The sequence below is a fragment of the Ceratotherium simum genome, chromosome 30 (genome assembly GCF_057802395.1).
Source record: "Ceratotherium simum simum isolate JZ-2026a chromosome 30, ASM5780239v1, whole genome shotgun sequence".
NCBI lineage: Eukaryota > Metazoa > Chordata > Mammalia > Perissodactyla > Rhinocerotidae > Ceratotherium > Ceratotherium simum.
Window position 1 is genome coordinate 33,149,396 of NC_141929.1, and position 24,659 is coordinate 33,174,054.

Below are 24,659 nucleotides of genomic sequence, written 5' to 3' on the forward strand. Positions count from 1 at the left end.
TCTGCTTTATTGTAAGAAAATCTTTTTTGTCCATTTGTTCTAAGGAGTTTTCCTTTACAGACATTTTTGGACTCTGTTTATCTATTGAGGGATAATTTATATGCTAAGGATATAACGCTTATTATTTTTTCCTCCTATAATAAATCAAGATCATGTGATGGGTATTCTCCACACTTTATTTGTATATGTAATTCTTCATTGGCCACAGCATTGCCTCTTGCTCATCGACTTTTCTGTTCTCCCACCAAAAGTGGAGTTGAGTATTTGAGTTTCTTCTGGATGTGGTTCTGTGTTGTTGCATGTCTGTCTTGTCTTCATAACTCCTTGAGGGCAGCTGGTACTGTCTCTCCCTCAAATTTCTTTTCTCAATGGCAAAGTGACTTGGTGTCACTAAATCCAACAGATATATTTCAGCTTCATTGTACGTCAAGTTTTTGCAGTATGTAACATGACTGATCCCTCTCTTCTTACTGAAGTCTTCTCTTGACGTCAGGAATGCCACTCTCTCTAGGCTGTCCTTCTACAGCTCTTGCCACTCTTTCTCAGGCTGAACCGACGTCCCCATCATCAAATATTGGAGTTGCTCAAGGTTCTGCTCTAGGCCACTCTCTTCCCAGTCTCATTCATGTTCACTGAACATCTCCACCTATGAGTCTTAAAAAGATTCTCACAAAAAAAGGCTCTCTATTCCAGATCTTTCCCATAAAAGGCATCTCTTGGTGCCTCAATCCCAATACATTTAAAATACATCCATGATTCAGCCACTCCCCATCCCAAGACTGGTCCTGTTCAGCCTCACCTATTTCCATGAATGGCATTGCCACGCATCCAATTATGCAGTCCCCAAACCTAGCCCTCTTCCTTGACAGCCCCTTCTTACTGCTGTACAGTCATCATCAAGTCCAGGGGAAAATTCCTATAATCTGTCCACTTCTCAACGTTTCCCATCTTCACACAGCCATCCCCACCCCCGGCCCCTTACAACTTTTGTTATGGCTGTTGTCATCTCTCATCTGGTCTGTTGCATTATTTTCCTTCTGGTCTACCAGCACCTATTCTAATCCATTCTGCATTCTATAGCCTTCTGCATGGCATACTTGAAGTTTCACCATATATTTCTGTAATCACTTGATTGCTATCTTATTTCCTTGCTCTGGGCTATATGCTCCATGAAGGCAGGAACCATCTTTTTTGGCTTATGTTGTATTCTCAGTACTTTAGCAAACTGCCTGGCACATAGGGATGTAATCAGAATATATTTGTTGTAAGAATAAGTAAATGAATGAACAGTAAAAATGGATTATTGCTGTTTTTTATTTTCAGGATTTTTATTTACTTATGAGCTTTATGCTGATAGAGATTAAGGAAATCCTTCTTAAGCAATTCCATTGTAAATATATTTTTTTCTGATTACAGAACTATTAGGTGCTAATTCTAGAAAGCATAGAAAAATAAAAGAAGAAAAATTGTACCACACTGTATATGGTTTTAAATTATGGTTTTCTATTGTACTATGACCATTTTCCTGTTTCGTTAAAACCACTTCAGAACTGTTTAAAATAAAATCAACCAATTTGAAACCTTCAACCTTCTAGAGTGTTTATATTTGATACAATAAAACTCTTGGAAAGACTTTAGTTAATTAAGTTTCTCTAAACTAATTGGAGTCTATCAGGTTTGATGAACTTTAGGCTCCATTTAAAATCTATTACCTTGTATTTAGTGTCAAAGGTATGTTTTCTGTTTCAGTATTACTGCTGCTTTGTAAAACTCCATGTTATCGTCTGGACCGTCCATCATTCAGATTTCTCAAGACCAGGGTGAGGACTCCTTGGTCAATATTTGCCACAAAGCAACACTTTATATAGTTCCAGATGACCACACGAAGCGTCTTTCAGGTTCTGCCGTTAGAAATTAAATCTTGGGCCCGGCCCAGTGGCGCAAGCGGTTAAGTGCGCGTGCTATGCTGCGGCGGCCCAGGGTTCGCCGGTTCGCATCCCGGGCGCGCACCAACGCACTGCTTGTCAGGCCATGCTGTGGTGGCGTCCCATATAAAGTAGAGGAAGATGGGCACGGATGTTAGCCCAGAGCCAGTCTTCCTCAGCAAAAAAAAGAGAGGATTGGCAGATGTTAGCACAGGGCTCATCGTCCTCACACACACACACACACACACACAAAAAAAAACTGTAAAAAAAGAAATTAAATCTTGTCTCTTTGGTAAAGTGACTTTTCTTGTATTAAAAACTGCCCTGACTGGTGGAGGAAGCAACTTGGAAAAATTTGGGGCAACAGTGGATGGGTGGGCACGTGGGCATGTGAGGGTTTCTTTGTGGCTCTTGTTTTCAAAAGTCACGTGAGAGGTGTTTATAATTGTTCAGTGCTGGAGTGAGGCGAACACTTGGGTGTTTTCTCAGTTCTTCCCTTCTCGTCAACACAAGCGTCAAGAACTTTGACTTGTTATAGCGTATTTCCTGTTATCTCTGGAGGGTTTATTTTCCCACGGAGAAATCTGATCTTTTTTTTTTTTTTTCAGTTGTACATTAGGATAGTCAGCTTCACCTCTTTATAATCTTATTAAAGAAAGAGAAGTGTGGGCGAGAGGCATAGTTTTTGAGGGCGTGGTCTTTCTGTGAGCGCTCACTTTGCATCTGGTGTGTTTAGACAGCACAGTGGAGAAGGGAGCAGCTTATGGCCGGTGCCAGATGGACATCCCTTGTGGAATCTGGTACTTATCCCAGGGGCCCTATTATACGCGGTTTATTTGCAATATTAATCTTGATAGGAAGGCAGCTGCACTTCTTAAAAAAAAAAAATCATACCTCTAACTTATTTTTATTATGGCCAAAGAAATTTATAGATAGGCTTTATGATGGATCTTGCTTTTTCCCTAGTTATTAACCAGCACTGTGGAATGTGCAGTGATTTTTCCTTTGTGCCATATATATTCTTCCACTAGTAGCAATGAGAAAAAAATTCTCTTTCTAGGAATAAATGGAGTCAGTATAGGTTGGTAATATGTGCAGTTTGTTTAAGAGTCACTGTAAATAAGGTGCTAACGGTTTACTTTAAAGCCAAGTAATTTGCGTTTTTTTTTTTTAAGTTTCTAAACAAGTATTTCTTCCCCAAATAGGTTGCATTTTAACCGTGGCATATCAAGAGGGTTAGTAAGTTTTTAGATAGTATTCACATCCTGTCGTGAGCTTAAAATGCAGCCTCACTAATATCCCTTCATGATTGTTTTAAGATTTTTACATCTGTTTTATCTCCTTTTTGGTCACTTTTGCATTTTACAACTTGATATAATTCGCCTTAAATAGTTGTCACTCCCCTAAAATAGAATTTGATTTTTGCTGAAGTGAGTAAAGTTTGATATATGATTTAAGAAGAGCTGCTTACAAATTGCTGTATAATCACATCTTTTTAAATTCATGCAAGGAAATGTTTAAGGTAATCTTGAATGTATTAGTATACAACGACTGTTTGGGATTCCAAGAATAAAATACCCTCCCTTATTTAGGAGTACTTAAATTCATGGTTATTTTATGTAAAATGCTAAAATAAGTTTGAGCTGTACACCAGATTAACATTGACATCTTGACTGAATTCCATTATTTGTCTTCAAGGTGAAAGCCAACAGCCCCTACTTTGAAGAGATCTCATTTTATGGTTGTGTTTAAGAAACCATTAGCCTCATACTCAAACTAATTAAAATATAGGTCTAGGGGGAAAAAAAAACCCTCCTTTTAAAATAAATGTAAGATATAAAATCTTAAGTTCTGGATTTCAGAATAGTTGGTTGGAAAGAATGTAATTTCCCTCCCTCCTGTCCAAGGCCTTATCAGATGTGGGATACAGACTCTCGTGTGAGCCCTTTCATAGTAAAGATTTTAGGTAAATAAACAAACCTAACTGGTAAGATACAGAGAACTAATGAAAGCTATATGATCGCCCATCTGGTAAAACGTTGTCCCTACAGATTTCAAGCAATCATAAAATCACAGAAATATGTATGTAATCAAGATATTCTTGCAATGTGAGCAAAAGCTCCCTCCCACTACCCACTAAAACACTAGCCCTGACATGGTTCGATAGCCAGACCAGTACCAGTGGTTTCGTATAATCTTAGAATTTCTTATCTATCTGAGATGTGGTCTTAAACTTTTGGAAATGATAGATGTGAATTAATAGATCTCATATGTAATCCTCTTTGATTTAAATGATTATATATTATATATGCTTGTGAACTTCTTATCATTGATGACTTTTGAGTTAAGTAGGCTTACAGTATTTGGTTTATCAAATATGATTGAAACTGGAAAACAAACACATTGAGTCACTTATAATTGTTCAGGAAGAATTTATAGGTTTATTGATCTTTTTTAAATGTTAGCCTTAGAATATCATGTTAAACTATTTTTATTTCTTGACGTATTTGCAGCAGGGAAAAAAAAGCAACTGAGTATTTATATAAATGGAAAGCATCATAGCTGACAACCAAATAGCTGATACACATTTGAAACCCATTTTAAATAATCTTTGATTGCAGTCAATAATCTTATAAGTAGATATATCCAAAGTCAGCATAATGCCCACTTGAAGAAAAAACACTGATTATGTTTGGACAGTGTAGAAGCAATGATCCTATAATATTTATTTTAAAATACTTTAAATATTTTTTGTTTACGCTTAATATATAGATTGATCTATATTAGGGTTTCTCAGTCTTGGCACATTTTGGACAGGATAATTCTTTGTTGTGGCAGCTGCTCTGTGCATTGTAGGATATTTAGCAACATCCCTGGCCTTTATCCACCAGATGAGAGAAGCACCCGCTAGTCATGACCATAAAAATTCTCTCTAGACATTATCAAATGTCCTGGGGATAGGGGACCAAAATTGCCCCTGGTTGAGAATCATCAATCTATATACCTAAATATTTATATCTGTATATCTATATCTACAGCTTTATCTGCATCTATATATTAGCATATTTGTTTCAGACACCTGAACATGATATGGTTTAAAAGCATTAAGTTTTAGATTTTAGAGATGAAAGAATAGAAGACAGTCTAGGGAGTCATTGATGTTTTGGTGGAATTCATACTAAATTGTAATTAGAGGGATTGATTGAAATTAGAGAACGTGTGCTGTACCGTTGGTTAGTAGAATTTGGTTACTGAACTAAAGAAATGTTGTAATTAGTTAAAATGTTTTCATTTAAAAATACTGAGGAACATTTTACTTAATTTGTTGTCCCTTTTTTACATTTGAAATTTCATATGGTTATGGAAGAAGTAAGGCCCAGGAGACTTACTAAGGGTATTCAGTGTGAATATGGCACGTCATTGGAGACCTTAAAGTTTGTTTTCAGCAGAAAGTCTCTAAGGTCCTTAGTCATTTGATTGTAGCATGAACTGCAAAGTCTGGCAGTACGAGGAAAATAACCCAGATTTTATCTTATATGACTTTGCATATCTATTTTAGTTTAAGGTTTGGCAAACCATAACAATGGTTCACCTGAATTTGATGTGCATGGAGTCATGTGCACAGGAAAATACGTGGCTTAGTTACACGTCTTTAACCACACTGAAGCTGCCAATTGCAAGTACCCCTGAGGTTGATCCTTAGGCTGTTGCATTATCAGTTGAGTGCCTACTGTGTGCCAGGCCGTGGTGCTGCAATGGCCAATGAGGGACATACAGCCCTTGCCCTCCGGGGAGGCAGACACAGAAATAGATTTTTTTAACATGGTGCACAGGTTGCCTTGGAGCGTGGAGGAGGAGAAGCCAGTCCAGCCAGGGGTGGGCAAGGTGGTGCCAAGGAAGGCTTTTCCAAGGAATTGTTTTTTGAGCATCGTTGAAGATGATACCTACTGTGTGCACTAGTGAATCTACTGACTATAAACGAATTCACATGAAGTACCCATGACAGAGGAGAGCTGAGTTGTTATTTCTTCCAGGGATATTAGAATTTATCACCAGATACAGCCCTTTCTAAATGCAAGTGATGTGCTTGGAATGTACTAGTAATGGAAATTTGCATGTGGGTGTCACATCTTTGGGGGCCAGGGGAAGGGGTCTTTCTGATTCTTATAGTGACTTCAAAGAAAGTAGCCACCTTTTCCATCCAGACTAATGGCTACTCTTGGCTATCATTTCAATGGTTTTTAAGAAACCAAAATTCTTGGCTGTCATTTCAGTGATTTTCAAGAAACCAAAACAGACCAAGCACATCTGTTTTACAAGTTGCCGTCATTATATAAAAGAGGCCCACCATTTGCCAAATACAATAGAAGACACACAGAATAGACATTATTCTTACCTTCTGGAAGTTATACTCCAAATCTTATCTTCTGCTTATTGTTGGCTTATCTTCCTTCTCCTTTGTGCTTAGTTTTGCCTCCACCTACAAACATGTGCAAGTCTCCTTTTATCCATACAGCATTTTTACAGACTAAACCTCTTCAAAGTATAGGCATTACTTGCTGGCTCCCATTTCAACCCTCTCTCTGTCCTCTCCACCGAGAATGTGTGCATCCCCATTTCTTGGTCTGCCAGGCCCACTTTTATGACTTTAGGCCTTAGCCCAAGTGCTCGTTTCTCACAGGCAAGCTCTTAAACATCCTTCAAGACTCCACTCAAATGGATCCTCTTATTTGAAACCTTCTGCTGACTTTGGGGGAGTACTTTGCATATATCCTTAGTGTAGCACCTAGGGATCATACTTAGGGGTCATGTGGGGTCATATCTATCTTTTCCATTAGAGCTCTTCTTGGGTAGAAACTGATTCTTATTCACATATTTTTACTCAATATTAACTGTTGTGTCTTTTGCATTGTCTTTTATGTTGTAGACACTTAACAAATATTACATAAAATGTTTTAACAACCTGTTTATTTTTCCAGATTATCGAATTCCTACTTTTCCAGTCTCCTGGCTCTCAACTTTCTGACATTTATCGAGTGCGCCTTCCGTATGAGATGTTTTGCTGCAGGCTTTGTGTTGTCTTACTTCTTCTTACTCAGCCCAGTCCCACGAAGTTCTATCCTTTCCTCCTTAGGAATGAGGAAACAGAAGGTCAGAGAGGTAACATGAAGCAACTTACCTGACGATACCCAGCCTTTAAGTGGTAGTGCTGGGATTTGAACTTAGATCTCTCTGGCTTATTCATTCACTCATGCATTCAACAGATATATGCTGAGCACCTACTGCCATGGGCCAGCCACTATCCTAGGGCCAGAGGAAACTACATGGAACAGGATGAATTCCTTGTCATCGTGGCCTCTCCACTCTAGTGAGCTGAGAGACAGTAAAGAGACAGACAACTAAATGCAGTGAAGTCAGGTAGTGACAAGTCCCCTGAGGGCTTATAGAGTGGGGGAATAGACAAAACAAAAGACTGAGGATGGGGTGTGCAGGTCATGTTAGCCAAGCTGATCTGGGGAGGCCTCTCTGAGGAGGGGATGTTAAGCAGAAACCTGCATAAAGTAAGGATAGGAGAGAGAGTGGTCCTGGCCAGGCCAGCAGGTGTAACAGCCCAGAGAAGGGACTGAGAACAGCCAGGGCAGTGTGCCTGGAGTTCAGTGGTGAGAGTTGCCCTCTTTGGACGGAGTTGGAGAAGGAACCAGCAGTCAGATCACATGAGAACTTGTAGCCCATGGACAGGAGTTTGGATTTTACTGTAAATATCATTGGGAAGCCATTGGAGTTCTTTAAGTAGCACAACTCTGCTGTGCTGTCATATAACCTACAGCAGTTTGTAAAGCGGATATGCTTGGTCTGTTGTGGTTTCTACGAGGCTCATTGAAATGGTACCTTGGTCATTAGTACAGACAGAAAAGGTGGCTTTATATGTACTAACCCATTTAGTCTTCAAAACCCCCAGGATGAGGCAAATGCTATTCTTATCCCCGTATTATGGATGGGGCAACTGAGCCTCTGTGTGGCTTGTGCACAATTACATGGCTAGCAAGTAGCTCAGGTGGGATTTGAACTTGTCCGTAAGACGAGTTAGGTGACTTGCCTACCATCCCAGAACAGTTTGGCGGGACTGGAGTTCAAAGCCAGTTAGCCTGACTCGTGGGGAAGTGCTCTCTGTAGTTCATGCTTCTTATTGCCTTTGCTGAGTCTAGACACCTGCAACCTCATGCCAACCTTGAAGTGTTCTTGACTGGTCTCCATGCTTCCAGGCTTTCTCAGTACTAATTTTGTACGTCTCAGACTATCGATGTGCTCAAGTGCGGGTTTTACATCACTCTCTACCTCCTCCCTCCAACAAAATCCTTCATAGACCTTCCTCTTTAGTACACTTCAAAATATTTAGATTGGCTTTCGGGGCCCTCTTGAGCCTGGCTGTCTACCATCTCTCCCACTTACCTCCCCTTCTCTCCATACCTGGCACCCCGCCTGCAGCCAAATTGATCTCTGCTTTGTTCCTTGAACAAAGCCCGTACACGTTTAGGTCTGCAGCATCGCCCCCTCCATTCTCTCTGCCTGCGAAGTCCGCTCATCCTGCCTTCTTCCTTGGTTCGAGACTTGTTCCTCTGAAGAGCCATTCCCTTTTGATTCCTTTTCCTAGCCTTGCAGACTATTTGTCAGTGTCCCTTACTGACGTGGCCCTTATGTTGATAAATGTTTATGTCCCTAACTGAGATGTCATCCCTTAAAAGCAACAATCGTATCCTCCACTTCTGGAGAAAGTAGATCTACAGAAAGGTAGATATATTCCCCAAATAATATCCTATTAATTAACGTCTAATAGTTACTCAGTTAAGTGTTGGTATAGCTTTTGGGAGGAAGGAGATAAATCAGAATTACGCACAAGTTGTGGTCTCTTAACAGCATACGAGTTGCCTTTTTTTTTTTTTTTTTTTTGGGGGGGGTGTGTGTTTAAGGAAAATCAGGGCATTTTTTTCCCATTCTCTGAATATTGGTGATGCTTGGTTGCTAGGCCAATCCCAAAGACTGTTCCATTTTTGCCAAAAAGAAAATGTGATTTGGGAAGCTTAGTATCTTCTCTTTTACATATTAGTTTTCCTGATATTAAACAAGTGCAGTTGGGTTTGAGAGGGTTTTTTTTTTTTTTTTTCTTGCCACTTCAAACTAGTCCAGATGGTTATGCAATTCACAGACTCAAATGTGTCCAGATCATGAAAATCCAAAGGCCTCCGTGTTTGGGTAGAGTCCATATGTTTAGGCATTGTTGTTCCTTGTGTGGGTCCACAGAACTTGTGGAAAATCTGACAGCGGAACTTGCATTCCCTAGCTGGTCCAACTTAGGATATTCCTTTTCCTCCTCCTGGTGATGAGGGTGGAACAGGGGGCGGACGGTCACCTCACAAATGATTGCGTTTTCCTGTAAGCGAGGAAGGTGAGAAGAGATTGTAAATACTTGAGCTAAGGCTTCATTGCTCTAAACGACACAGCCTGTGTTACATCAGCATTTCAGTGAGATCATCCTCAGGTGTACGGAAAGGTTTATACACAAAAAGAAATTTCCAGAGGCCTGCCCGGTGGTGTAGTGGTTAGGTTCACATGCTCTGCTTCATCGGCCTGGGGTTCTCAGGTTTGGATCCCGGGCACGGCCCTACACACCACTTGTCAGGCCATGCTGTGGCAGGCATCCCACATATAAAGTGGAGGAAGACGGGCACGGATGTTAGCCCAGGGCCAGTCTTCCTCAGCAAAAAGAGGAGGATTGGTAACAGATGTTAACTCAGGGCTGATCTTCCTCACCACCGCTCCCCGCCAAAAAAAAAGAAATTTCCACCACATTAGTCTAAAATGAACAAGGCTAGTAGTTTTCAAATATTAGTGTATTTTAGAGTTCCTGAGAAGCTGATTAAAAATACTCTTAAGGGCCGCCCAGTGGCGTAGTGGTTAAGTTCAGCGCTCTCTGCCTCAGTGGCCCAGCGGCTTGGGTTCGCGGGTTTGGAACCCCCGGCGCGGACCTACGCTACTCATCAAGCCATGCAGTGGAGGCATCCCACATATAAAGTAGAGGAAGATGGGCATGGATGTTACCTCAGGGCCACTCTTCCTCAAGCAAAAAGAGGAAGATTGGGAACAGGTGTTAGCTCAGGGTCAATCTTCCTCACCAAAAAAAAAAAAAATACAGACTTGTAGGGCCTCACTGCCTAGACGTTCTGAGACAGTAAATCCAGGGTGGGATCAGCAAGCAGCATTTCTAACAGGCATGTGGTTATTCTGTGGTCCCTAGCAACCCACTTTGAGAAACTCTGACCTAGACTATAAAGCAAAAAATATTTAAAAACACAGTATTATAAATTAGAAAAAAAAATCATCTGTCAAATTTAATACTCAGATTCTTGCCCCATTGAAGTTAGACTGGCTTTCTCTTCTCTCAGCTTTTTGCCTGCAGGTCAGAAGCTGTGTTGTTCGTTGCAGCTTGTTTCCGGTCACGTAAGACACCCGTCCTTACACTCCAACCCCGCTCTCCTAGGCCTCTGTAGCTTTTCTATAAAAGGGTTCGTGCATTTTCTAGAACAAAGCTTTTTATTTCAAGCTAATTAGCTCTAGCATTTAAAACATTAATTTTTTTAGACTATATAATTCTTCCTATTTTGCTATTACCACTTTTTTCCCATGAGTGTGGTTTGTGGAGGGTCCCGTGGTGATAGATGCTTGGTTTCTCCTTTATACTTGAACTTCAAGTGCTTATACTATGCCCTGCTTGGCTTGGAGAACAATTCTGCATCCCATCACTTCACATCTAGGAATTAATTCACTTGTTCATTCATTCATTAGAAATTTATTGAACACCTACTGTTTATCAAACACTCTTCTTGGCACTGGGACATCAGTGTAAATAATAGACAACACATTCTTATCCTCATTAAATTTACATTTTAGTGGGGGGAGAAAGACAAAAACTATATTATGTCATATAGTTGAAAAGTGTTATGGAAAAAACTGAGTAGGGGAAGGGGGATAGAGAGTGCTGGATATGGAGGAGGGCTGCAAAGAAATTTTATAGGGTAGACAGAGAGAAGGTGACATTTGAGAAAAGACTCAAAGGAGAGTGAGCAAGCTATGGGGACATTTGGAGGGACGACAGTCTGGGCAGAGGAAACAGCCAGTGCAAAGGCCCTGAGAGGGGACTGTGTGGGGGGTATTGAAGGAACCTCAAGAAAGCCAGCAGGGCTAAGTTGGATGAGCCAGGAGGAGAAGGTTGGTCAAGGGACCGAGAAGAAACGAGGGCCGTTGTAAGGACTTGGGCTTCTTCTCTGAGTGAATAGGAAGCCATTGGAAAGTTCTGAGGAGTGATGTGGTCTGACTTAGATTTTCAAAGGATCTTTTGGCTCTGTGCTGAGAACAGACTGGTGGGGAGCATGGGGGAGCCAGCGGGACCTGCCAGGAGGCCACGGCAGCGATCCAGGAGGGACTGGGTGGCTTGAGCCTGAGTGAAGCCAGTGAAGGTGGTAACAAGTGGTCAGCTTTGGGGATAATTGGGAAGAGGAGCCAACACAATCTGTCGATGATCTGATGGGGGAAGGGAGAGAGAAAGAGTGGATTCAAGGATGATTTTTGGCTTAAGTCACCAGAACTGAGTCACTTTCCCATCAAAGGAGATGAGGAAGGCTGTGGGTGGAGCAGGCTTGGGGGAGAAGATGAGGAATTCCGTTTTGCTTGTATGATTGAGATGCCTACTGACATCCAAGTGGAGGTGCTGTGGGCGTTGTGTATATGAGTCTAGTGCTCAGGAGATAATTATCTAGGAGTTTTTAGCATATGGAAAGCAAATAATATTTTTGAAAGTTTATTTTCTTAAAGAAAATCTTGCTTTGTATTTGAACCTGTTAATGTATGTGTGCATATATGTATGTCTATGCATAATTATACATATGTGTGTGCATAATTCTCTCTCTATAATTGTACTATATACATAGTGAACAGAGTTGTGTGTCTATATGTTTGTGTGTGTGAGTATATATATATATATTCTGCTAATTATACCTCGTAGTCCATTGTTTGCAGTTTTTTGTCTCCAGACTGTTTTTGAACCCCTAACCTTTGGTATAGACTGTATTTATTCTCTTAAGTCATTCTTTGTTTCCTAATATGGCACTCCAGATCCACCCCTGATAAACATCAGTATTGTTATCATTTGCCATATTGGGCTTGTGTTCACTCTTTTGGGCTTTATATCTTGGAATGGATTACCACTGCTGAAAATGGTTAAAACTTGATTATCTCTGGGAAGTTCTTTTCCGCGGACTAGTTAACAGAGCCTCCGAGAGTGTGTGAACTTTGCAGTGCAGCCTTTTCTATCATGTGACCATGCTTGGCACACTTGATCCGTGATGGCACAGTTCATTTGTGTAAGCAACTTGACAGATGTCCTTACTGAGGCATCAAATTGGATGGTGTCTGCTAACAAATCTAATGGGAAAAAAGAAAAGAGAATTCGAAGGATTATCTTTTTTTTTTTAGGATTAAATTTGTGCCATTTAGCTGTTTGATACCTTGTAGTTAATGCTGCTTTATTAGGAGCCTATACAATTCTTCACATGGGTGTCAAAATAATTTCAGTGAAAAGGATGTGTGTGGACTCATCAAGCTGAAGCATTCGTCTTGTGATTACAGATGGGTTATTGTCTCTGCTGTTCCACTTTCTCCCAAGCCTTTCGCCAGACAAGCTAGACTTAACAATCTCCATTAATTTACTTTGCCACTTCACACGGTTCGACGGGCCACGAACACGATGGTCTTTAATAAATTTTTTTTTAAATCCTGCAATGCTCCTTTTTAATTGATGTCCTTCATAAATTGTGTTTGCCGAAGCTATAATTACTCATCAAGCAGCAAAAGCAAATCTACCTCCAAGTACAATGAAGATGTTCTTTTGTGAAATTATTAAGATACAGAAGTTCGACACGCAGAGTAATTTAGTTCTGCTTTATAATTATATCTTTGGGGATTATATCTTTGGAGATCACATCTATTAGAGTCTATCAAAGTGGAAAGGACCGATCAGCAGCAGCGCACCTCCTAAATGCCCCTGCCTCGTGGTGGCCATTTCCCCACATAGATAAGCTCTTGAAAACAGTTGGAATTGGCCTGTGTCTTTCATCATGTTTTTATATGCTCTTCAGAGTAGTTAACGCTCTGTTTCACCTGATGTTCATTTAGTTTATTTGAAGTGCTTTTTTGTTTTGCCTCTTGAAATCGCATAGAAGAACCTTCTGTGGTTGAGGAGGGGACCTTCGAAGGAACATTAATGGAGAGTTACCATCTAGAAAGTTTGGAAATAGGACAAATTAAGGCGATTTAGGATGTATAGTTTAGAAATGCTTATTTAGTTGATTCACAAATGCAGAGACTTTACTATGGTGCAAAATTAGGATATTAACTTTTAGAAGAAGGATTCAGGGAGAATAAAAGAATATGGTCAATAAGAAGTTTGGAACAAGGTTTCCAAAAGTGTGTTCCTGCAGGGTGTTGTGGGGGAAACAAAAGGAAGTGTTCCATAGCAATTTTGGGGCGGGGGAGGTTACTGGCTCCCATTTACAGAAAAATGTACGCTCCATTCAAGTAGGAACCTTGTCATCTTGTTCCCCATTTTGTCTCCAGTGTGTAGCACAGTGCCTTGCATGTAGGCACATAAAAATCTGCTGAATGAATGAACTGCAGGGCTTCTCAGAGCCTTTAAGTTTATAGTGAGCACTGTGACTCCTCAAAGAGAGGGCAGTGGTCTGCAGCCTTTCCCAAACGTACTGGGCCATGGAACCCTTTTCTTGAGGAGCATTTTATTAGAGTTAGGTACCTTGAAATATCCTCTGGGAAATTCTAGTTTTGAGTAAGATCAACAATATTCGAGTTTCTGTGGATATTAGAATGTAAGTGATAACAGATCATGAGGCCGGAAGGATGCCAGACTTCCATGTTTGAATCGGTGATCTTGGGCCAGTGCTTGACCCCTGGAAACCTCAGTCTGTTAATCTATAAAATAGGGCTAGTACTTACATTTATCTAACTGGTTGTTGAGCAAATAAATTACATTAAGTCTCACTTAGGAAAGTTAGATGAAATACTGTTTGTAGAGGGCTTCACTGGGTAAATACTTATTGTTATTATTGTCAATAGCATCATTAAAAAAAGTGAGAAAATTACTCCAGTTAGGATGGGTGATTATGAGACACTGAAGTTAAAATGAGATCAGCCTTTCTCCCTCCCTCCCTCTCTTCAATGCTTATAACATGTCAGGCATTGTTGTTTGTTCTGGGGGAGACAGTGGTGAATATAGTTAAGGCCGCTTCCTTCGTGGACCTGGGGAGTTTACCCATAATGTGTTTACCAATGTCACTGTCTCTTAGAACGTAAATTTAATTTTACACAATTTGGTTCAAGTTAATTGTTCTGAGGTCATTATATCAGAGGTCTGCCCCAAAGGATCACTTTTTCTTGCAGAATTGGATCTGTTCTTACACAAAACAAGTAAAGCAGGATTCCTAGGTCACATTTTAAAATAAAATAAAGCTAGCATTACTATGTAAGGTTAATCAAATGGAAAGTGATAGTCTTGCTTCCTGATCAGGTTAACTACCCACAGCAGGTGGCCAGATTTAGCAAATAAAAATACACAACACCCAGTTAAATTTGAATTGGAGATAAATAAAGAATACTTTTTTTAGTATAAGTATATCCCAAAAAGTGCATAAGACATACTTATACTAAAAAAAAAAAATGTTGTTTATTTGAAAGTCAAATTTAACTGGGCGTCCTGTATTTTATCTAACTATTATTCCACACTAAACCAGGGGCCCAGCCACCTGTGCAGGAGAAAGACAGTTGCCTGCAACAAGTCCACGTTTGATGCCATCTTTGTAGAGGAGCTATTTTGCCCAAAACAGAATAGAAACCTTTGCTTCTATTTGAAATGATTTATAACTGTTCCCACCTGATAGCCGAGTGTTTCCAAATTAAAAGCCATTAATTAAGGCCTTATGTAGACACAAAAGATAGGCAAGGAGTGCTTTGTAATTCTAGCTCAGTCCTTCAGGTGAGAGCTTTTCAAATTACGTGGACCACTGGAGCCCCCTGCTTGACTAAACGCAGGGCGGCCGGCGCCTGGGTCCTTAGCGCTCCGCAGGGCCAGCGTCCTTTCTGATTTTTCTCATTTCTCCAGGGCAAATACTAATTAATGGATACAATTCACAGCTGATTAGCTGTAGTTTCTTCAGTAATTACATTCGCATACTAACTGTTCAGAAGAGGATTTCTAACCCAGTTCTTATTTCACTCTAAGCTTAATTTGTTTTTTGAATTGTTTAGGCCCTCGGTTTAATAGCCATTTTCTTTTTCTTTGTTGTTTTAGGTGCTATTAGATAATAGGTGAGTTTAATCTTAAAAAAATACTCTCTGATAATGAGCTGTTTGCCTTAAATGGATTTCTAATTCCCCAACAAAACCTACATTTAAATAACGGTACAGCGATGCAGGCTTGGGGGAGCCAGGATTGGTGCCTGGAATACACATGGTGACCCAAGTTCTCATAAATACCTGACAAGAACATGCGGAATGGAGGCTTGAGATTTTAATTCTAGGATCATTAATTCATGACGAATTCCAAGACAAAAACCCATACTTTTTCTTGCATATGTTTAACATTGTAGAAAAATGGGGAAAATAAGTTTGTGTGTGTGTGTGTGTGCACCTGCTCACATGTGTGTTTTTTAAGGTTTAAATTATTTTTAAACCACTTTATTGAGGTATGATGGACATACAAAAAACTGTGCATCTTTAACATACACAACTTGATGAGTTTGGAGATAAGTATACATTTGTGAAACCATCACCGCGTGTTTTCGGTATCGCATGCCTTCAGAGAAACCAGATAGAGGTCTTTCTTAAGCGCTAACAAATACGTCTTTCAGAAATCCTTATAAAGATATTTATCCAAATGAATCTGAGGGCTCATTGTGTCAGTATGTATTTCGGTGTTGCTTTACAGGGTGGGATTTTGCTTCTGTAGACCTTAACAGCACTCTGGAACCATGAGAGCATTTCATATAAATCCTGCTTAGTTCCTGGATCCCTGACATGATAAAGTGTAGCATGTCAATCCTGCTTCTGTGCATGAATCCTACAGGTTGAGAGTCAGGCCTTGAGAGCTCCCCAGAAATAAGTGTTCGTGGGTTTATTGAGAGGAGGATTATGTGGGTCTTCCATATCTATGTGTTTATATCTAGATTTATTCTGTATATTTATCTGTGTATCTGTATCTATTTTTTCTCTCTCCCCTTTGGAAAATTGTGCCTTTTACTTTAGATAATTACAAGCTCTATTTATGTTAGAGAATGGATATATACATTTCACCCTTTGGAGACCAAACCTATGTGTTATTTGATGCATTAAAGGAAGAAAATAATACACTTTATAGAAGGAGAGCATTCTTTTACCTTTTAAAAATCATGAAAATAATATAGCTCCAGATACTTATGCTCACAGAGCCTTTCCATATTGCCGGACTGATAACAGAATGTTTAAAGCAACAAAACGTGCCTACTTATACCATCTGAACCTGAAAATACATTTCTGCCAAAATCCAAGTTTTACATTTTGATAACAGGTCTCTAGAAGTAAAGAGCTTATGTCTGAAATGCTGATACAGTCTTATTTGTGGTGGTATGAATGGGCTATTGTGTTAGGGAATTAAATAAAAATTGCTGTGTTCATAGGATCCTGCTTATTTTTTAAACCTCTTTGCACTTAATGTTACATTGAGAGATTAAATATCACTGTTTTCAACAGCTATGATGGATATAGATATCGTTTGAAACTCTGTTTGGGGATTTTGAAAATATTCTTTAGTCTTATTATTTATTTAATTTCACGCCACACCCCATTCACTAGAAAATAGAATCTGAGTCTTGGGAATTGAATTCTATTCCCTTTAATTCACATTTTAACCAACCCACACTTGTGACATCTGTTCTTGAAAAGTAAGCTATGAAATCCCAATATGCTTTAAAAATGTGTCAAGGTGATTTTCTTGGAAACTCTTTTCCTTCTAACCTGACAAATGCCAGTTCAATAAAAACTAGTGACCAGTTGGCCAAATGTTTGTAATTGTCTGCCTTCTCTATGAGTCTTGATGAGAAACAACACCTATTTTCTAGAATTATCGAGTTAGCGTAACTCCGTGCTTTATTTTCTGAGGGAAACTGCCTACGGTATATAGTATAGTGCTTTGAAAACTCTGTCACAGTTCGCATTTGGTCTGAGTCAAATCATCCTTTTATCTCATAACACCAGCATTCTTTCCAAATCCCATCTGAGTATTAAGTAAACCACCAGAATTCTTTATTATGCGGCATATTAACATAAAACAATCTGCTTTCTTTCAGTTTGGAAATAACAATAACTACATGAATATGGCTGAGGCAAACAACGCTTTCTTTGCAGCCAGTGAGGTAGGTGTCTGTCATGTGTCTGTTCATGTTTTGTGTGTTACTTAGATCATTTAAAAGGCTTGAAGGGAAAAGCAAAGTATCGAATTTATCTCTCTCTTATGTGGCACAAGGTAACGACTTTGGAGGAGAAATAGGAAAAACCTATTGGAAAAGAAAATAACCTGAAAAGCCTTTCTCACTTGTCCATAGGCTGTTATGAATGTTAGTAATTCACACACATCTCTTGATGAAAAGAAATAACGTATGCAAATGAAAGTAAATGTATAAGAAAGTATATAAAATCTATCTATCTATCTTAACTGTGTTGGTGTCTAAGCAGATATGTAGTTATTTTGGAAACTAGGATGGAGGTGACTTTTAATAGAAAGTATTTTAACTTCACATAGCTCTGGGGATGATTTTATTAAGTTGCCATGGTTTGGGAAACAATGTGGCAGAACAGTATTACAGTTTCGTGGGTCGTCAGTGGGAGTGATATGAAATGAGTATTTTGTTGTTCACTGGATTCCCCACAGCCTAGTACAGTGCCTGGCACATAGTGAGTGCTCAATAAATATTGAATGAATGAATGAATGGGCATGCTCCATCCCTACTTATTGACTTAGGGCTGTTGTGTGGTCTCGTTGGCCTGCCCTCCAGAAAAACCTCAATCTTGATTAGATCAAGAAAATAGTTTCCTAAAAATGATAGACTGTGTGAGATTTAAGATTTTAAAACAAGAACAAACAGAAGTGAAATTGGTCCAAATGGAACATTTCCTCTTGTGGTTCCTGTGATAGAAAGTCTTCATTTTCCAAATACATTCAAATATAGGAAACTGAACTAGCTTGACCCTAGAGAATGAACATCATAATGGCTTCGTAAATGATCTTGGTACAGGGAAGCAAGTGGTATGAAAGAAATTAACTTTGAGAAATTGCTAGAAAAAATGAGGAATCAAGAATTACGGGTGTTCGTAGATTAATCATTTTTACAGTGACCATCATCTCTCTAACCAAGAAGACAGCCTAGATAAGGGAATATTGTTTGGCGCTGGCTGCTGTGTTATTTGTGATAATGAACACAAACCCCATCTGTAAGGACAACATGATGTTTCATTCTGTAGGATTTTTTTCCCTACATTTGAATCAAACATTGATGAAAGCTCTACTGCCAGCAGCTGTTCAGAGACAATTTAATTCCAGCTGTGATAATTCACCGTGTCAGACATTGGCTGTTATATGTTGATACAACAGTTCTCCAGATTTGCATTTTTATCAAAAGGAACAAATGTTTTGAGCATTTCAGTACAGATGGTATTTAACTATGTACATACTACTTTAACGTGTTCAAGGTAAACACTGAAAAGTCAATATCTGTAAAAAGTAATCATATAAACTCTAAATGATTAATCTGATATTGGTCATATGGCATAGTTGTAAAAATCAATGTCTTTTTTTTGGTGATATCTTATATGGTTATTTTTATAATCTCAGATAACCAGTGTTTTGGTTACTCTTTAAGGAATCATTAACTTTATATTTAATATATTACCTCTCTTTAAAAGTGGTTTAAGGTTTTAGTATTTTCTTAGTTATATATTATAATATAATTTTATTGTATTTTATTAGATTTTATTAGGTTATGATATAGTATTATACTAAATTCTAACTTAAAATTAATTTATCTTTTAAAAAATTATACTGTAGGGACATATCATATATAAGACATCTCTTTCCATTCCTTAGCAAAAATAAAAATGAAAACCTCCCTAATTTTCACTGCCTAGCATAAGACAGGCTTTATGTTAGAGTTTAAGACGTAATCTTGTATAATGATTTCACTGTACACCTTTTCTTGAACAAAAAATAAAGCCCAAGTAAATGTTAATGCACTACATTATAGCATGTACCTAATTTCCCAATCACTGCATTAAAAGTAAATTTATTTGGTTTTTTAACATTTTAATGAGTGCAAACTAATTCAGGAAGTCTTGAGGTTTGATGCTGTGGAGTTGAAATTGTGCCTGAAACCAGTTCCCTTCACGTGGATATTGCCTTGTGGATAACGCTGTAGGGACTAGGATACTCTGAGTTTGAAATTCACACATTTGCTTTATGTTTTCTGTCTGTGTCATGATTACCCTGACCATTTTTAAAGTACTTTAAATATTTATTGAAATAATATTTCAAGTGTTAATTACAGTGGTAATGAAAACAGCCAAATGCCACATATCAAGAATGAGTGTTTATCCGTATTGTTAATGTGATATGTTAGATTTCATTAAGCAGTAATGGGGTAGCAAATGAGTCACAAATTACAGTTGCATCTGTTACTAGACCACATTAGTGCCAAAGTAACGGCAAATGCAGCCATAGGGTTACGTTCATTAGCCAACCACGTTCGTGGCCAATTCCTCCCTTTGTGTTTGAGAACTCGGGGTACCAGAGTAAGAAATTGACATCTTTTTGGAGGGATCATTATTAGAATAAATGTCAGAAACTCTAATATTTCATTCTAGCTTTCAAATTTCTTATTATGCTATAATGTTTTGCATATATTGAATCTGCTAAGAAACTTAACATGTTTAATTGTCCCATTATAGACTCCCATATCTTGTGACCTCTTTATTTCTGGTGAGATGCAAATAATAGTTGACAGGTTCTAGGTGCAAGAAATGGTTTTTTTTTTACCTTGAGTTTGTTTCCATTTTCTCTCAAGTGGTTATTAAGTTATATCATCATTGATAGTTTGAAGAATGATGATTTTTCAGCTCTTAATTAATTCTCTTAACCAATTATAGCAGATTCAAATTATCTTGCACCAACTCGTTCTTCAAAAAATACTATTAATAATAAATCAACTATAACTTTGACCCTCTGAGCTAGGAATAAAAAATATCTGAGTGGCCACCCAACCCCTTCACCCTACCAACCATAATATCCTAGACCTTGACCCCCCCATCCCACAAAATCCAAGTTCTATTTTAAGAAAGATGGTTAGTGTAGTTGAGCAAGGCGGCCCTGATTTACATCAAAAGGCTCTATTTAAAACACTATCTTTAAGAATCTACGTAGCAGGGAAGAAGCAGTGCATTATTTACTTAGGTCTTGAGAAATAACACTTGTCTAGGTAACTAAGTAAGCAACATCAATAGAGTTAGTACATCTGTATCAATATATCTCTATGCTCATTCTATAGATCCTCTTTAAAAGTTAAAGACTGGTAGAAAATGATCGGATAAATACATATCAAAATCTTCGTATAAAAGAAAATAACTCTCCTTATAGTTTAAATAAAAGCACTGGAACCTTTTAATATATGCTCTGATAATCCTTATCTAAAATGTTATATTACAAACAGTAACAATTTCCATAGAAGCGTTCATTGCTCTTGGGAATATACGAATAAGGAAATTAAAAAAGCAAACCACAAATTTAATATTACTTGTATTATATGTTGTGGCAGAAAGTAAATACGTGTACTCTTCACTTCTGGATTAATGTTGTGTGTGCACCACAAAATCGTCAGCATTTTATGAAGCATGTGGATAATGTAAGCGGTTTGAGCTGTTTCACTAACATATCAATAAAGTGGCAATTTGTTATATAGCCAAATCTAATGTTGCTGATGCTCCAACTAACAACAAAGACAGATGTTGCTAATTAAGTACGCATTAAAAAACTGTTAATACTGATACTCCCTTAAAACCATATGATAATGAGACTTAAATCTTTAATCAGAATGATCAGCAAAACTTTATATATGGAAATCTGTGTTTAAGATGTTTTATTTGAGAAATAAATATTTGGCCTAGCTATGTAGTGTTTTCACGCAAAATCTTTTTTTTTCCTTCCAAGGAGAAATAAGATATAGGAACAGAATGTGAAGATATCTATATTTTGTTTCCTTTTAGCAGACATTTCATACGCCAAGTCTTGGGGATGAGGAGTTTGAAATTCCCCCGATCACGCCTCCTCCAGAGTCAGACCCCGCCCTGGGCATGCCCGATGTGCTTCTACCCTTTCAAGGCCTCAGCGACCCGTTGCCTTCCCAGGGAAGTGAATTCACACCCCAGTTTCCCCCTCAAAGCCTGGATCTTCCTTCCATTACAATCTCAAGAAATCTCGTGGAACAAGATGGCGTGCTTCATAGCAGTGGGTTGCATATGGTAGGCACCAAATTTATTGCTTGAAAGTGTTTTTTTTTTTATCATTTGCACTTCGCATGGTAAAGATCTGAGAGTCCACATTCTGAAACATGCTCTTGCCTGTCCTCTGGTGGATGTGTGGTTTATTCTTCCTAGTGCCATTTAAACACAGGTACTGGATCAATCCCTGGTCTGGACAAGAGGGTGTTGGGTTGGTTGACAGTCACATGAAAGAGGATGACCCAACAAAATCCTTCTGATCTGAAATGGTTTTTAAGAAATCATTGGTTTGGAAGCAGCCAAGCTTCCCTTGCCTTTGGTTTAACAAAGAGGTGTGCTTGAGTTAAAAGTTTGCCCAGGAGAGATTTTAGACATGGAAGCCCTTATCAGGTGTCTAGGTCTTTTGCATTTGTTGGATTATAACATAATGTGTACGATACATGATTTGCTCCTGCCTCAAATGAAACATCAAACTGTGATACAGAGAAAGGGAAAAAGAATAATTGCTTATAACCAGCAGAGGAAAATATAGAGCGCGTTATTGTGTGAAATATACCTAATTGTGTTATTTATTGTTGTAAACATCGAATAAGGCACTCCAGAGAGCCAAGATTACTAATGCAATAATTTTGGTTCTATTTTTCTTAGTGTGCAATTATAGTCAGCAATCACTAGAGTAAATCTGCTTAAGCATTTTAAACTCTTCTGCTGGGATTGTTTTTTTCCACCATCGTATATAATGCATTTGTGTCTATCTAGGTGAGATACTAAACAGACATTTTAAAACAAGATTAATAGTTTATAGGGCTTTTTTTTTTTTTTAACCCTGATAAAATGAAACAGATGTGTTGGTATAACAAAAAACAAATCCTATTGCTTGTTTACATGTTTCTCTGCACATTAGGACCATGCCAGTGATGTTTATTGGTTTCATTGTTAATTCCCCAGGTAACAACAGATGATTGCAAAATAGGTAGTGGATTAGTGGTGCAAAGATTCTGTGTACTCTCTGAAATACAAGATTACTTCCCCAAATAGGATTGTGGCACCGTAATTTTCTTTGCCTGTGATCTTTTGTGTTTGAGCTGAACATCAGGGTTTTTATTTTTACTTTTTTGTCAGAAAAGAATGCAGTGAACAGTCGGGAAATGGTCATTAAGTATTCATAAACGTTCCTCGCCATCACAAATAATTGTTTCCTATGGACTTTCTTACATTTTTGTCCCTTTGACACCAGAATGGAGGGTTCTGTCCTCTGTTCTTCTACAATCAGGCTTGCAATGTTGTGTCTGGAAAATAATAAAAATAAAAAGTGTGTTTAGCCACCAAGGGAGTTTACCAGGGTTCACCATTACTCGTAGATGCTCAGCGAGGCTCATTTAAGTTGTGGAAATAGTTAAAAGACCATATAATGTGTGCTAAAATGTGTACTTTATTAAATTGGTAAATATTTATTAATAATATAAGAATCTGCCTTTAAATTAAACATCTGATGAATTACCTTGTCTTAAAGCTATAAAACTGTTATTGCTGCTATAAAAAAGTGTAAAGGAGGCATTTTGACTATGAAATTTCATTTCATGGTCAATTGAATTTACTATATTGGAAAGAACTAAAGATGGAATCATAAAATAATTATGATATTCACATACACTTAAAGAACAATGCTTTCACCGACTGGCGTTGGGAGAGAGGACTCAATTTTTAATGCTTCTTTTGTAATGTATTGCTAATCACTAAAGCAGTTGAATTATTTCATTGATTTTTAAAAGTATAAGTACTCCAGCTAAGTGCCGGCTGTTGTCATGGTGTTTACATGGACGTCATCACATTTATTGGTGCCTTTCTGATGTTTTGCTGAACCGGAATGATATTTATTTTGGCTTGAAACAAACTAATCTTGTTGAAAATTCTAGTAGAATTTCACCTTGAAGAAATGTCATGGGATTTTAAATCACAAATGTTGGAAAAAATAAAATGTACTAGGACAGAATTATGACGAATACAATGTGTCGTTGGCTTTGTTCTATGTATTACCTGACATGTTCGCCTATAAACTTGAATTCGGAATCGCCAGAGGCATGGTTAGAAATAGGTTGTGTCAAGGTTCTTCTATATCTCCCTCCGGGTGCCGAGTTGGCTGGCTACATCATAATGCTCCATAGCAGCTCCTCGGAGATTTCCCTTAGGAAGGTCACCAGAAAAATAGTAAATAATACTTTATACATCATGCATTTGGCTTCCCAGTGTGCACTGGATATTTCATACCTTATGCAAGTGAGAACTTGTATTATCCAAATGAATGTGGCTGTCTGTTAAGAATTGCTGTGGTGAATTAAGACGATCATCTAAGAAGAAAAGCCAGCTTGTTTATGTTGTATCGAGCCAGCTTTTCTTCAGAGCTCCATTGGTTTTCCTTTAGAAAGAGTGACAGTTTGTCACATTCCTGATCAGCTGCATTTTTTGTTGGCAACAAACACAGCAAGTTTATCTTCCTTAAATTTATGCCATTATATCTAAAAACAGAAAGCGGGAACAAAATGGGGGGATTAAAAAGAGTCCAATGATTAGCATTCACATTTCAAAATATGCAAATAATGCCCTGGTATTCAAAAGCGAATTGTTGAAAAATTGAAAGTCGATGCATTTGTGCCTTCAAAGAACAACCTTGATTTGCTTGCTCTGGATGCGTATATTTTAAAACAGGATGTGGTTGACAAGAAGAAATCAACAGTGTATTTTGTTTTGGTTAAAAATTCTTTACCTCTAAGCATCGTTGTCAATTCAGATGATCATCTGGAAATTATTTTAATCTACAAAAGATTGCAATTCTAAAAATCTACAACGTGCGCTCTGAAAGGTTTTTTTTTTTTAACACCTCTCTGTAATCTGCCCAGCCTGCTGAGTAGCATTGACATCAGTAGTACATCAATTTCAGAAAGTGGATTATTTTTACTAGACAGCTATTGTGACATATTGGGTCAGTCATAAATGAAAGATATTCATGCAAGCATGCAATACTTGTAATGAAGTCTCACTCTGACCTTCTGTATGATTGATTCTGTAATTTAGTTTTCTCAGGCACTGCCTGAAATG

At 38.2% G+C, this 24,659-nt stretch overlaps 1 protein-coding gene across 3 annotated transcripts in view; it reads left to right on the plus strand.

Moving 5' to 3' along the window:
• TOX3 (TOX high mobility group box family member 3) overlaps positions 1–24,659 on the plus strand; it is a 104,175-nt gene that overhangs the window by 56,416 nt on the left and 23,100 nt on the right. For 2 of the 3 annotated variants that reach the window (XM_087420267.1, XM_087420269.1), the window contains exons 2-3: positions 17,369–17,434; positions 21,330–21,584. In XM_087420267.1, coding sequence (XP_087276393.1) covers positions 17,369–17,434; positions 21,330–21,584 — 321 coding nt within the window. The remainder of the gene's footprint in view (positions 1–17,368; positions 17,435–21,329; positions 21,585–24,659) is intronic. The other variant, XM_087420268.1, reaches the window with a different exon arrangement.